Raw genomic sequence first — 15,629 nt, forward strand, 5'->3', positions numbered from 1 at the left:
CTGAACGGCACAAAAGCCACCTGCTTTGGTCACTTCTTGGAGCCTCACCCCTTTGGGGCTCCTGCAGGTCTGACACTAAACTTGTTCTTCTCCTGTTGATCCATGTTAGGTCACTTTAAGTAGCAGACCAGGCGAAGGACCTCGAAGGGAAGAAGGGGCCGCTTTCCCTCCCCTGCAGCACGCTGGCTGTGTCTGCCCGGTTGGTGTGTGAATCACAGCACTTGGGAAGGGACGCAGGTCAGGGACTTTCACAGGGGACAGGCCGAGTTCCCCTCAGGGCCAACACTGAATCCAGAAGGGCTGGCGGGCCTTTGTGGATAGAGCCCTGGGCCAGACGCGACTGTGCTGAACCGAAGCCCATGGCTAGGTGCAAGGTCATGGGAAAAGGATGACTCTGCTGAGCACAGACTAGGGGCAGTGACGAGCACTCGGTGCCAAGCATCCCTTCCTCGTGTTACACGCCCGCTGGTGACATTTACAGATAAGAGCTGGGGTCCTGGGTTCCAGGCTGGTTTGGGGAGGCAGGCAAGTCCTTGTCCCACTCCAGGCTTTCAGCTCCTCATCTAAATGAAAGGCTGAGCGTGGGTGTCTGCTACACATGGCCATGTGTTTGCGGGGGAGGACAGACTGTGCCCAGGACCCCTGCCCCCACTCCCGTAGCTGCACTTCTGCCCCCCGCCCTCCCCTGCCTGTGAAAACCACTGAGGCACATACTTCACACATGAACATTGCTTCTCAGGGCACCTGGGTGGCTCAGTTGGTTAAACATCCAACTCTTGGTTTCAGCTTAGGTTGTGATCCTGCGGTCACGGGATCGAGCCCCGCATCGGGCGCTGCACTCCGTGTGGCGTCTACTTCACATTCTCTCTCCCTCTCCTTCCTGCTCACTCTTTCTCTCTCGCTCTCAAATAAGCCAGTAAATAAAATCTTTTTTTTTATAAAAAAGAGAGAATAAAATTGCTTCTCCTCAGACGTAGCTCAGGCCTCCCTGGCAGGAGCCCCCACCGGGCCAATTTTAGTCGGCGCCCGGGAGCCCAGGACAACATCTGTAGCCCGTGGTCTCCACAGAGACACCCGCAGCCGACTGTCCCTCCAGCACGGTGGCCTCTCGGGCTTCACACAGATGTTCTGGGAGGGGTCAGTGGCCTGAGGGAATCTGGTTTTCTCTCCTTGAGAACCAGGGGCCGGGAGAGAAGCTCAGAACACACAGCAGGGGGGTGACCCCCAACAGCAACAGCATGAAGGTCTCGAGAGGCGACCACCGGGGGCCACCAGGGGCCACCATGGGCTGAGAAACCCAGCCCAGCTGCCAACAGGCCGGCCCAGGCTCTGCCACAAATCCTCAGGCCTTTCATGGGCCAGGCACGCTCTCCCTGATCCCAGCAAGGATTTTGGAGCCAAGGAGGATTTTTCAAAAAGTTACTGACATGCTCTGAGTTAAAGGAGACAGACAAAACTCCAAACCGGTTCGGCGTACAGGGCAGCAATGACCTGTCTGTAAGGGCTCGACTCCTGGGCCCAAGGCCACACGGGGCACTTACAGTGATCCCACGGCGGCAGGGGAGAGGCTGGACATCCCATTCCCCAGCTGAGGGCATGAGCTCGGAGAGGCTGCACACCTAGGAAGTGGCTGAGCTGGGCCCACGTCGGTCCCTTCTCTCCCGTGTCAGCGTTCTCTCCCCGCCACGAAAAAACACAAGGGGACCCACCTGTTCAGGTCATCCTGCCCCTTGTCGATTGCACCCTTACCTTGTAGGCCCCCGAGAGGCCGTGGCCTGGGGAGTCTCTTCTGGGGAGCCCCACCTTCTCCAGGGCTGCTTCCGGGGAGAAGCTGCAGTCCAAGCAGAAGGCCACCATGTCCTTCAGGAGCTCCCTGTGTTCCTCCAGCGAGGTCAGGCTGCCCGTGCAGGCACCGAACTCGTACTTCCGGAACTGGGGATGGCCCGTCCTGGGGACACAAGGAAAGGCTCACAGTCCCCAGACTCAAGATGGCCCCCGACCGTGCATTGCTTAAACGGATGAGGGAGAATGAAGAGGATGTCTGGAACTGAAATTTTGGGCACCTTGCTGGCATCCTTCAAATCATGCCAGACTGGAAACTATTAAATCAGCGTGCGTATAATGTACTCCTGCTCCCACCCCATTATATTTCCTATAACCTCTGCCCAGGACCAACCATACCAGCAAGGAAGAAAAGATGGCGGCCGGCCTCTCTGCCACTGAGGTGGGGCCAGCTGACCAAAGGGACAGAGGACACGTGTCTCAAGAAGTTTCCAGGGCTAGCAGTGGGTGAGGCCTTTCTCTTCCCTTAAAGAAACTTCCGTAGAGTTGTTAAAAGCCTATTTTTCATTCACTCCAAAATCATTTGCTGAGCCATTCCTTCATGCCAGGCACAAGCCAGGTGATGGGACCATAGGGATGGAGAGGACATCGGCCCAGCCCCTAAGAAGCTTGCTATCCTACATTGTCAGCAGAGAACACTTGCAACACAGAGCAGCGAGTGGTAACAGTCCAGGTAGAGAAGTGACTCAGAGAAGGGAGAAATCCATTCTCTCCCACAAAGGTGGTGGTGACGGAGCTGGGTCCTGAAGGACGAATAGGAGTTCGCCAGTCGGACAAGGAGGAAAGCACGTCCTAGGCAGAGCGAGCGGTATGGGAAGAGCAGGAGGCCTCACACATGTGACCCACCAGGGGATGGTCTGCTCTAGGAGTCCCTGAGATGACAGCAGAAGGGGTGCGAGGGAAAAACATAAGGAGCTGACCTTGGGTCCAGGGTGGGTCTCTGAGGGACCCTCCCACCCCACCATCCACAAAATGATAAAAGCAGAATGTTTTTGAGAAGCTTTCTCTCTGGGGAGAGGACTGGGGATGGCCGGAGTGTCAGGGGTGGGGAAGAACACAGAGCCGGGGCCAAGTCACTACAGGCCTTTTAAAGATTTTGTTAGAGAGAGAGAGAGTGAGAGTGAGCGAGCGCACATGTGTGAGAGCAGGGAGAGGGAGAGAGGGAGAAAAACAGACTCCCTGCAGATCGCAGAGCCCGACGCGGGCTCAGTCTCACAACCCTGAGATCATGACTTGAGCTGAAATCAAGAGTCAGACGCTCAACCGACTGAGTCCCCTCCCCCAGCCGCCCCACACAGGTCTTGCCATCAGGCTAAGATGCAAGGCACGGGAAGGCACTGAAGATTTGAAGTGGGAGAGTCAGGCGACCAGATGTCGCATTGGGAAAAGTCGCTCTGGTGGGCCAGTAGAAGCCAGAGAAGATGGGAGCCTGAGCCGGGGCGGTGGGAGCATGGGGGGCTCCCTGCAATGCTACTGTGGAAGCCGTCTGCGGGGCCGTGAAGCTGTATGTTCTATTCCTGAGTCTGGGGGGACACACTGCACAGGGTCAGCAATGGCTGTCTCCAGGGATGGCGCCTACGAGTGTTTCTGTCTCCTTCCGCAGGCTGTGCCGACGGTTTCTGGCCTGGGTGATGAAGGGGGTGGGTGACTATATCAGCAATTCTGCAGCCAGTGCGGGACTTTCTAGGTGGTCCCCAAGATTCTTCCCGGAGCAGGGGCAGAGGACGGGAACAGGGTAGGGATGGGAATGGAGGGGAGGACAGCTCGTTTCTGAGAGAGTCATGAGCAAGGCTCTGTGCCAGGCGTGGAGGGTCCCTGTGGCCGGACACAGAGGTCCCTGTTGACACTCCCAAGCATTTTACCTGGGGTCTGGGACTGCGTTCAGGGCAGGCAGGGACCACGTGTCTGGCTTGCAGAGGCCCAGCAGGGGCAGAGGGCCATTGTTGGCTTGGCAGAACTTTTCAAAAGGTGGAGCCAGGGACCGGTGCAGGACCACCACGCTGGCGGGTCGGAGCCCTAGGTTTGGGGCGAGAAAAGACACATGCCTCGTCAGTCGCTTCTTGGTGGAAACTTCATTTGAACTCTTTCTTGTAGCCCAGCACAGAAAAATGCCCTTCGGTATACAGCTTGGTGAATTTTCAGGAAATGAACCTACCCAGGTCACCAGCACCTAGGTCAAGACATGGAACATTATCAATGTCCCAGTATCTCTCCAGGCCCCTCACGATCATCACCCCCACTTCTAACACCACGGGTTACTTTTGCCTGTTCTTCCTCTGATGGAATCCTACAGCGTGAGCCTTCTGGGTCTGGCTTCTGTCACCCAGCCATGAGTTCGGGAGAGCCATCCTTTCTGCCGCGTTTGACAGTAGCTTATTCAACCTCGTTGCTGGGTGATACCGTCTCTACCACGACGTACTTACCCAGCTCTGTTGCAGATGGACATTCGAGTGTCTTCCGGTTTGGGGTTCTTATCTATGGTGCTCTCACGAGCATATTAATAGATGGAGTTTGGGGCTTGCCTGCGTGCATTTCTGTTTGGCATAGACCTGGGGTGGTAGGGTGGGTGCATGTCCAGCTTTAGGAGTTCAGCAAAGCAGTTTCCAAAATGGTTATGTGGGTTCTTTCTGGCTCCTTCTCTTCCCCAATGCTTGGTGTTTCCCGTCTTTACATTCTAGCCCCTTGGCAGGTGCACTCTGGGGTCGTATTGCCCTGAGGCCGGAAACAGCTGGGAGCCCTCCCGCACATTTTATTAGCCATTTGGGTATCCTTTATGGGACAGAGACTGCTTGTGTCTTCTGTCTGGGCAGATTCTTGGCTGAGCAGGCTCCCAGGATCCTTGACTCTCCCTCCAAGCAGACGGGCTTGCTGCAGCCACGTAGGAGGATCCCCTCACCTTGCATGCCATGACTTCCTCTGGGGTAAACGAAACTGTGTTTGAATCCTGATTCTGCCTCCAAGCAGCAGTGTGACCCTCTGCCGTGGTACTCCCATGGACATGATGGTCATAATGACACCCACTTCAAAGGGAACCATGTGAGTTCGTTGCTGTGCGTCAGTTACCCAACAGACAGATGTACAGGAAGCAGGAGTTGGAGTTACATTCATTCAGTGGAATGCGGTGTAGACATTTAAAATTATGGCACAGAAGGAATAATTAATGATATGAAAAGATGTTGGTAGCATAGGGTTAAAAAGAAACAATACCAGATAACAAAACAGTATTTTTGGCATATTCTCCTTTTAATAAAATTGATGAGAGAAAGAACTAGAAGGAAATACATCTGCACATTAATCTGGTGATCTCCAGTGACAAGACTGGGTGCTTTTTTATGTTCTCTTTTATGCTTTTCTCAATATTCTAAAATTTATGTAATAAAAAGTATCTTTCTGTAACTGGAGAAAAAACAAACAAGAAAAGTTATGTTTTTTAAAAAAATTATTTCCTTTAAAAAGACCATCTCAAAGAAAAACGTAATTACACCGATTTGAAGAAATGAACTTGGTGACAATTCTAAATGCTCAGTTTGCTGTATCAACGTGCAGCCCTCTGTTTTTTACCATGAAACTGTCAGCTGGTACTTTTGGAGTGCTTACTACGTGCAGAGTCATTTATAGATGTGGTCACTTGTATTTTATACAGAGGAGAACAAGCCTCGAAGGGATGAGTGACATCACATAGCTGGCGAGTGGCACAGCCTGGAACTCAAGACCTCAAACCCTCAGTGCCTGCCAACACTGCAGACTTTCGAAATGCAGACAGACTGGACACTCCCAGCCCCTGCAAGCCCAAAGAAGCTGACTGCATGTCTCAAGCAAGCCCAGTGTATCTCCAAAAATATTCTAGAGTGGGGTAGAAGGGAATTCAGCCAGCCTAGAAGCCTGGCTTTCCTCAGCTGCTCTTTCTCACCTCCAAAGCCTGTTGGGAGAGCAAATTGGATTTTGAATACCACAAATCAGAGGTATTATGTGCACAAAGCTTCTTTGTTTCCTTTTTAATTAAATGCACTTCAGAGGGCACTGTGTTTGGGGTTTGTTCACCTCCACTGCTGATTGGAGAGAGTCCCCTGAGTTGCCCCCATTAGTGGCAGGACACCAAGAGAGGGCTCTGTGACGTGTGGCTCTTTGGAGGGGGTGATGGACGCGTGAGGGGAGGGTCTGAAGTGATTGCTGCAACCCCTGGGTAGCTCTAGCTAAGGTCCTAATGGCTTTTTCTTTGTGAAGAGAAATGAAGTGAGTCTTCTGAGTCCTTTTACCTCAATGCAATATTTTCCTTTTTAATTTAATGATGAGGGAGAGGGAGCGAGAGAAAAGCTCCTTTAATGTTCCTAATTTGATGTAAATCCCTGGAAGACAGTCCCGAACTGGGGTGTTCCAGATGTTCTGCAAAATGAGCGTCTTTCCTTGTGGCACATTCTATGACAGCGGCCAACTTGGATGGACCATCTTAGCCACGAGCTCCTTAGGGAGGATTGTATTGTTACTTCCAGTTCCCAGGTGAGCTTAGAGAGGTCACACGGCTCACCCACAGCTTTGGTCAGTGCGGGGACTCGCACCCAGTGTCTCCGATACACGTGGTTCTCTTGGCTCCCGGAAGTTCTAGGGAGCTGGGGGTACAGCTGGTGTTCTCTGGTGTGTCATGTGCACAAAAGGCTGTGGGAGATCATAACCTTGGTGGCTTTCAGTAAGGCACATTCCCCCATGTTCACAGCCCTGAGTGGCCCCTTCCCAGTTGACTCTGTCCTTGGCCACATGCCTTGCTTTGACAACAGGATGCTAGGAAGTGTGGCTCAAGCAGGTGTTTAATATGTGCTAATTATGGACCATTCTCCTGGAATCCTGAGCTACCTTGTAAAGAAGTTGGGCTGCCATTGCTAGGGAGGCTTCCTGGCAAGGCAGAAGCACGAGGCCAGCCCTGGCTGCTCCAGATCCTCCCAGGGGACACTCCAGACATACACGAGGGAAGGAGCTCTCATAGACAGTCCAGCCCCAGCAGACAGGACAGCCCGTGAGGCAGAAGAACAACCCAATCTGCACAGCCTCATGGCAGAATATGGTTTAAGCTGCTTAATTTGGGGGCGCTTTGTTATGCAACAATAGACAATTCTACTGGCCTGGAAATAGCAACAAAGCCAGATGTGTCAATCAGCAATGAAAACTGTCCTGCTCTAGCACTTGAAACCATGCCGCTGGCTCTCCCTCTGGCCATTTCTGTTTCCAGAAAAGTCTTCCTTGTCATGAAATTTTGCTGGGACTCGGGTCAGTAACAACTTGGATGTCTGTTTTCTCTCACAGGAGACGGTGCACCCAGAGGAGACCAAACCAGGGATAATTGGTCTGAATCAAAGCCAGATTAAAATGCAGTGTGATGTGGGGGCAACTTTCCCCCGAGGGAAAACCCACTGCATGGTCTAAGGCCACGGGCGGTGCCCCCCCGTGGAGGTGGGGAGGTGACCGGGCAGAACTGCTGGTGCTGAGCCATCTGATAAGGTTTTCACACCTGAGTCTTGGCCCAGGTGCCACATCTTCTTCTGAGAAATCAAGTAGCGATGGGAAGTAATAGCCTCCTGCCCTTACTTCCTGTTGCCCAAGCAGAAGCTAGAAATCTCAGGGTTTCCTGGGCCCGGGACAGCTCGTATTTCTAGGGAGTTTTTCTTTCTTTTTTAAACCGTCTGGCACCACTCACCCCCAGCCATGCCGGACACACTCCTGATGTTCGGTTTCTTTTGTAGAATCAGGGTCCTGACAGCAGGTGGAAGGCAGGACTTCAGGTGGCGTGTGAAGGATATCATGGCATCCTCGAAGGGGCCAGAGTCTGGGTGAAGGGAAGAAGGGGGACAAAATGAGGGGCACAGCTTTCCCGAAGATGGCAGACTGGGCCTCGGGTACCTACCACCTCCCCGCTGGCCCTATCCTGGCCCTGCCCTGGGTGGGCATTGTTTGGAGTAAACTCCCATCTTATATCTGTTACTTCCTTTCCTCTTTCTCTTTATTTTTTCAGATTTTATTTATTCATTTTGAGAGAGAGAGGAGGGGGAGAGGGAGAGAATCTCAAACGGACTCCCCTGCCCAGCCCAAGTGCGCAGTCAACACGGGGCTCGATCTCTTGACCTTAAGATCATGACCTGAGCGGAAACCTAGATCCAGATGAGCCACCCAGGGGCCCCTCGTGTCTCAGTTTTTAATGAGAAATGCCCAGAACTTCAAGAGTTTTGCTCAAGCCCTTTTCCTGCGCTGGAAAGCCCTCTATCCCTCCCTCCTGAAGGCTTTCCCATTCCTCAAAACCGGCTGGCGTCTTCCGTGTCTAGGCAGCGGCCCCAAGGCCCACACCCGCTACTGCTGGGCCTCTGTGCCCCCAGAGTGTTCTCTGAGCCACTGACTTGGGCCTGATGCTTCACTTGACTCTGAATCGCCCCTTTCTCTTTCCCAGGGAGACTCCCATGTGTCTGGAGAGCAGGGCCACCTCCTGGACCTTTCCCGGGGCTTACGCCGCTGAAGCACTCCTGCGCCAGAGAACAGACAATGGCATACCACGTGCACGCACAAACGAAACGAGAGGCCAGATGTTCTGCCCACGTGTGACTCCTCTTACTTAGATTTGGGTGCCCAGAAGGAAGAGGTTTCATGTTTTCTGCTTTATACTCCCTGCTCCGCCCCCGCGACTCTAGGTACCGTGCCTCACAGAGACTTTTGGTGAATGGATAAAATACTGTAGACTTTAAAATATGGAGATGGTGTCCAAGCTCTAGGAAATTACACCCAGAAAGGAATCCTGTATGTTGACTTCCCTGTGAAAATTCTTAAAACGAAACCTTCCGTTTACTTCTGTTTATAGTTTGGTTTAAAAATGGAGCTAGGAAGCCAGCAGGAGGCGCTCTCGCACCCTACCCTTGGCCCACCCAACAGAAGCCCTCCACCTTGCACTTCCCAAGTTCGATTTGAGCTGCTATTTCACCACCCCAGTAGGAGGAAGAAAGGTTTCCTCCTCTCCCACAACAGCCCAGTCAATGAGGAGCCTCAACCCCAAGTTTACTCCAATGACTCTTTGTTTCTGTAACAGCCTTTCTCTGGAAAAGAGCTACCTCTCTCCTTTGCCCCCTGGACTCGCCTCTGGACTTGCCTGTGGTTTGGCCACAGCTGGCTTGCCCTAAATTGCAATTCTCTGCTATATCCAAATAGGCCCCTTTTTGCTGGTAAAATAGCTGGAAGTTTTATTTTTAAAATCTAGGGCTAAGTAGGTGAAGAAAGGGAAAAAACGAGGTGAAAAATACAGCATAGAGAATACGGTCGATAACATTGTAGTCCTGTGTTGTCGACAGGCAGTGACTATCACTCTTATGGTGAGCACTGAGTAATGCATATCAATTATTGAATCAGTATTTGTACACCTGATACTAATACAACATTGTATGTTACCTAGACTCCAATTACAAAACAATCTAGGGTTAGACAGTCACATCGGGTCAGGCTCCAAGGCACAGCCCAGTCCTCTCCCTCTCAATATACCATTTGCCTAGCCCCGTGCCTGACACAAAAGTGGGAGTTCAGTGTTCGTTGAATGACTAGCTGACTGTAGAATGGATGACAGCAGGAATCCAGGGCAGTATCCACAGTGAAGGTTCTGGACAAGCAAGATGTTCCACAACCCTTTCCGTGTTTTTTTTTTCCTAAAGAATTTGTTTATTTATTTGAGAAAGACACAGAGAGTGAACGAGTGAGAGAGAGAAAACACAAGTCTGGGGTAGTGGGGAGAGGAAGAGGGAGAAGCAGACCCCCTGCTGAGCAGCTAGCCTGATGTGGGGTTCAATCCCAATCCCAATTCTGGGACTCCAGCATCATGACCTGAGCCCAAGGCAGATGCTTAACAGACTGAGGGGCCCAGGCACCCCTCCACAACCCTTTCCATCTAGAGAAGAACCCAAGGAGATTCCAAACCACCAATGTATGTTTTCAACTCCAAGTTCATAGATAGAAAACCATGAGAACCCCACAGCCATTTTAATGGAGAATTTGAGATTGTATGAAAACTCTATAACAAACAAAACATAAGAAATCATTGCCCTGGAAAGGGTAGAGATGTATTTCAAACCGATGGTGAGTGCTTTCATGGCTACAGAACAAAGTGCTTTAGGGACACAGAGGAGAGAACAGTTGGTCCCATAGGGCTGAGAGGGCTGTGTGCCTGGAGGGTCAGGTGAGGTAGGATTCCATTCCCCAGGGGAAGATACTGAGTGTACCTGCTTCCACAGGTCAAGCCTGAGCTTGCCCGCTGGGCTGAGAGAGCCCTCCTGGATGCGGCAGGCCTGACCTCTCGGCCAGCTGAAGGCCTGATGTCTGTGGTTCCCCCAGGGTCACAGCAGAAGGCTTAGCACCTCACCCAGGCACTCAGCAAAGGTCAAAGAGAGAACCATTCCATAATCGGGTGGGGACGGTGGCCAGACCACACTGATAATGGCCTTCACCTCATATCTATTGAAGAGAATGGATTTTGCCCCAAACCTACCAAAATGAGAGACCTCAGGGGAACCTGTGAGCCCTTTCCCCTCATTATTATCACTCAAGAAGATAGCCGGTGCCGGGACGCCTGGGTGGCTCAGTTGGTTGGACGACTGCCTTCGGCTCTGGTCATGATCCTGGAGTCCCGGGATCGAGTCCCGCATCGGACTCCCAGCTCCATGGGGAGTCTGCTTCTCTCTCTGACCTTCTCCTCATTCATGCTCTCTCTCACTGTCTCTCTCTCTCTCAAGTAAATAAATAAAATCTTAAAAAAAAAAAAAAAAAAAAAGAAGATAGCCGGTGGGAACGGGGTCCCGTTTTGCCAACAAATTATAGCCCAAACACCCAAACCTTCTCTTTTTTTCTTCTCTTTTATTTATTTATTGTTTTAATGTAAATGTAAGTGGATCTAGGTCATTTCTGTAATAAGGTTGCTTTCCTGGCCTGCAGATAAATGAGGGCAGCTTGAAATCCTGCCCTGTGAAATGCACACTGGGAGGGTGCCCGGCACGCAAATACCATCCACTGTGTATGTCAGGAGGGAAAGAAGACTGAGAACCCCTCCCTTACAGAGCCATCCCCTGGAGGCAGGGGTCAAACAGGGCATGAAGTGCGTGCTCATTGGCTCCTGCCAGAGAAGTGCCTTCAATACACCAACCAGAGAATGCCTGATCATATAATAAATGATAGCAGTCACCAACCCACCATATACGAAAACCCACTGTGAGCCAGACCCTTTCTTCTCACTGGTCTACAACCATTGCTTCCTCATCACTGCCTCACAAAGAAGACATTGTTAACCCCATTATGGACAAGGAATGGGTCTTGGGGAGACCAAAGAAACTCCATGAAATCCCATAACTAGTAAATTGTAGAGCTCAACCCCAAGAACAAAGTCTAAGTGCATGCTTATTTGACTGATTCTACTTTCCTATGTCTATGTATATGCATATCCACCCATCCCACCATCCATCCTCTGTATTATTTTAAAGATTTTATTTATTTATTTGACAGACAGAAATCACAAGTAGGCAGAGAGGCAGGCAGAGAGAGAGGAAGGGAAGCAGGCTCCCCGCTGAGCAGAGAGCTCGATGTGGGGCTTGATCCCAGGGTCCTGGGATCATGACCTGAGCTGAAGGCAGAGGCTTTAACCCACTGAGCCACCCAGGTGCCCCATCCTCTGTATTAATAGGAATATCATCCTGGGGCTTGGGTGGCACAGTTGTTATGCATCCCACTCTTGGTTTCTGCTCAGGTTATGATCTCAGGGTTGTGAGTTCGAGCCCCATGTCAGGCTACCTGCTCAGAGCAGTCTGCTTCAGATTCTCTCTCCCTCTCCCTCAGCCCCTCCCACTCATGTCCTCTCTCTCTCTCTCAAAAAAAAAAAAAAAAAAAAAAAAAGAAAAAGAAAAAAAAAGAATCACATTCTTAGTAGGAATAGCAGGGACTTTCCCCTTTTCCCACATTTCCAGAGCCAGAGTCTCTTGGATCTCTATGTGTTTTGGGGGGACTGAACTCAAAGGTAGAGAATGGGTTCAAACCATTAGACCACACAAAGTGAAGTTTCTCAGGCATTCCATCAGGGCCTCCACTCACTAATGAGTGGCCCTGAGTGTTCCAGGTGCCCCAATGCCCAGTAAGGTCTTACTCTAAGTAAGGGACTAATCAGTGAGCACTGGTTGGACCCTAAGAAGCTACTTTACACTGTGAATTCTCTTCTCTTTAGAATAACAAACTTCAGGTCCACAAATATCATTCTCTAACCTCAAATATACCAGAGAGGGGCCCACAGCCCATCAGTTCCTTAGAAGGATCTGACACGCCCCAAAGCTCAGTGTAAAAATATCTCAGCTATGCCTGTCATAGATAACTGAAATTCCACCATTAGAAATTCATTTCTCTGCTTTACCCAAGTAATCCAATTGTAGGAAGACATGCTCCAGATGTGCTCAAGCAGTGGGGCCAAATGATAGGAGCACAAGGCAGCCTTATTTGTAATAGAAACAATTTAGAAACAACCTAATAGAGATTGATCAGATACATGGAGGACTGGTTAAATAGAAGAGTAACTAAGCTATGGTACATCCCTACCATACAAAGAGATATTATGTAACCATTATAAAGAATGAAGCTAATCTATACACTTCATGTGAAATAATTTCCCAAAGACATAAAATGAACAATGGAAAATGGATAAAATGAATAACACAAGGCAAGGTTATTCTATGTTGAATAACACCCATGATGCGTTTGAGTGTATTGGACGATCTCTGGAAGGTTGGAGAAGAGCTGCCTATAGAGAGGGAAATTAGGTGGATGGGGTCCTGAGCAGGAGCAGTGGCTGCCACACTGTATTTTATGTGAATGGCGCCCTCTAGAGTTGTGCCATGGGGTGACCCTGAGGGAAGAGGTATCTTTTGCATCTATCCTTCCTGCACCTTTGAGTGGGACAACATGGACATATTATGTGATTTAAAAATGACATTTAATTTAAACATATATAAGGAAGTTAGAATCAGATCTTTTTAAAGTCATCTCTATACCCAGTGTGGGGCTTGAACTCACAACCTTGAGACCTGTGGTCGAATGCTCTACCGACTGAGCTGCCTGGGCACCCCAGGACTAGGTTCTTTATAAAGAAATAAAATATTATGATCAAATAAGTCATTCCTGGGAGCATTGGGGGGCTCAGTCGGTTAAGCATCTAACTCTTTTCTTTTTTAAGATATTTATTTATTTATTTGAGACAGAGAGAGAGAGAATGAATTGGGAGAAGGACAGAGGGAGAAGCAGACTCCCCACTGGGCAGGGAGTCCAATGTAGGGCTCCTTCCCAGGACCCTGAGATCATGACCTGAGCCGAAGACAGATGCTTAACTAAGACCCCCGTGTGCCCCTGCATCAGACTCTTCATTTCAGCTCAGGTTATATCTCAAGGGTTGCGAAACTGAGTCCCCCATCGGGCTCTTTTGTGAGCACGAAGTCTGCTTAAGACTCTCTCTCCTTCTGCCTCACTCCTCCACCCCTCTCTCCCTCTCTTAAATCAAATAATAATAATAAAATAATAATAAATTTGAAGTCATTCCTTATACATTTGTCATAAGTTTTTCATTCATTTGGGAAATATTATTTAGTTCCTACTGTGTGGGTTGCACTGAGTACACGGAGGTGAGTAAAGCAAAACTTATCCCCATGTAAAAGTTCTGTACGCCTGGGAGAGTGGACAGCATGGTGATAACAATGACAGCTGTCACTTCCTGGGTGACCGCTAGGTGTCTAGAGTCCAGGTACAATCCATCTTCCAACTGTCATCCAGCAGGCATGGCGGTAGAGAGCACAATGACAGGGAGGCTGTGAGGATCCCAAACCAGCCTCCACACTCGGCAGGGGATCACTGACCTCCCCATGCCCACCTTTTCCTCCGTAAACTGGGGTTAATAACAATCTGTGCACTGAGTGGTGGGAAGGATCCGAGGAGCTGGCACATGTGAGAGTCTTAGAACAGTTCTTAGCCAGGGATCCGCACTTAGCACCCTGGAAGGGCCACCTGTTTGTCACTCGGCACCCAGCCTGCGGCAGGGACTTCGGGGAAGAAGACAGCCCCCGCCCCTGCTCATGGGGGGTTTACCATCCCCAGAGACAGCACATAATTACTGCCCTATCTGTCTTCTGTAGCTGCAACACCACGTGCTAAGCGTTCCTGGGCCACGTGGACTGGGAGGGGAGGAGGGAAAGAGGCTGGGTCTACCAGCAAGAGTGGGGGTCAGACTAGCAGACGGGTAGGGAAGGGGATCTCTAGGCCAGGAGATAGCATGAGCAAAAGCAGGAAGGCGTGTGAAAGGAATAGACTTCCTGTGCTGCTGGAATATTTGAGGTGAAGGAGGAGGTTGGGGAGCAGGGTCTGGGAGGGCAAGCAGAAGTCAGCTCCTGGGTGATCCAAGAGCGAAGGGAAGTCATGGTGTTTCGTGGTAAAGGGACTCAGTAAGACTCGCCTTTTACCAGGAAGGTTCCGGGGACAGGTAGGGGACTGGACCGCAGGGCAAGCTAAGCAGGAGGCTGGCAGAGGAGAGGGGAGACTTGCTAAAGCATGAGCGTCCAGAAAGTCTCCCTCCTAGACAAGAACCCTGAAGGAGAGTGGGTGCCTTAATGCCAGGGAAGGACTTCTGATCTGCTTTATTCCTTGCTGTATCTTGGAAAACACCCAATAAAAGTCCACTGTTGGGGGAGACAAGCAGAGTGAGTGACAGGCACAAAGGCAACCATGATGAGAAAGCCCAGGAGGCAGGAGAGAAACCATACAGCTCAGAAACCCAGGGAAGCAAGTATTGCAAGCAGGAATTTGAGATCATGGAGGTCAAGGAGGAAAACATCCACCAGCATTTGAAACTCACACCCTTTCTCCCTCACTGCCATGATGAAGTCATCATGGTTCTGTTGGCTAACAAGCACGGGGAGCACCCACAACAGAAGCAGGATTGTGCTTAGCCCCTGACTTTGAAGGGTATGAAAAAATTAGGAGACCCAGTCCGTTTCCTTGATGTTCACAGCCCTGCCAGGAGTATCTCACTTATTCACAAGCACAAGCCAATTCACAGTAATACAAAACTCCATTTCTGGTTTCTTTTGAGGTCCCTGGATCCCTTGCATAGAGTCCTACAACTTGATAATGGAAGAGCAGAGCAAGTAGGTGTACAGAACTTTTCCTCACTCATAATTTTCTGTGGTGGGGGTTACTCAACATTTGCCAGGAGAGTGGATGATGACAGCCCAAATACAATGGTATGTTTGGAAATAGATGCCGTCATATGAAAGAAGCTTCCTAACTGTAATAAATAATTCATACATTTAGTTTCATTATAATCACAGAGACAAAAGATCAGGGGAAATGCTGGCAGTCATGTTTAGTATTGTTTATCTAAGAGGTCAGATACACATGCTCCCAATAAGCAAAAAGATTGTTAACAAAACAGTTTTCTCAACCAAAGCCAATGGTGGTCCCTTTTACTTCCTCCTTCCTAAACAATTCAGTCCTACCTAAAGTCATTGGGTCCAGGGTCGGGGAGAGAAGGAGGGAGCCATGGTGGCCCAAAGCAGGGGATTGGAGCTCAAGTGATGAGGAGGACATCCTCAGGGAGGGTGGCCTGGCCTGTGGTGTCACTGGCTGATTCAGGGCAAGGAGGGATGCTTCCTAGGGTCAGAGAATGGTGGCCTAGTATGTAGCATCAGAGGGTAAGGAGTGTACCCATGTGTGCATGTACCTCTGTGTGTGTGTGCACCTACATGAAGGGAAAC

At 50.2% G+C, this 15,629-nt stretch overlaps 1 protein-coding gene across 3 annotated transcripts in view; it reads right to left on the minus strand.

The window, feature by feature from the left end:
- DGLUCY (D-glutamate cyclase) overlaps nt 1-15,629 on the minus strand; it is a 75,446-nt gene that overhangs the window by 35,836 nt on the left and 23,981 nt on the right. For 2 of the 3 annotated variants that reach the window (XM_004739058.3, XM_004739059.3), the window contains 3 exons: nt 7,529-7,657; nt 3,705-3,858; nt 1,750-1,948 (listed from right to left, as the gene is read on the minus strand). In XM_004739058.3, the coding sequence (XP_004739115.1) occupies nt 1,750-1,948; nt 3,705-3,858; nt 7,529-7,634 (459 nt within the window). In that variant the 5' untranslated portion in view covers nt 7,635-7,657. The remainder of the gene's footprint in view (nt 1-1,749; nt 1,949-3,704; nt 3,859-7,528; nt 7,658-15,629) is intronic. The other variant, XM_045071249.1, reaches the window with a different exon arrangement.

This window comes from Mustela putorius, unplaced genomic scaffold (assembly GCF_011764305.1).
Source record: "Mustela putorius furo isolate JIRA1106 unplaced genomic scaffold, ASM1176430v1.1 tig00000129_pilon_pilon_pilon, whole genome shotgun sequence".
NCBI lineage: Eukaryota > Metazoa > Chordata > Mammalia > Carnivora > Mustelidae > Mustela > Mustela putorius.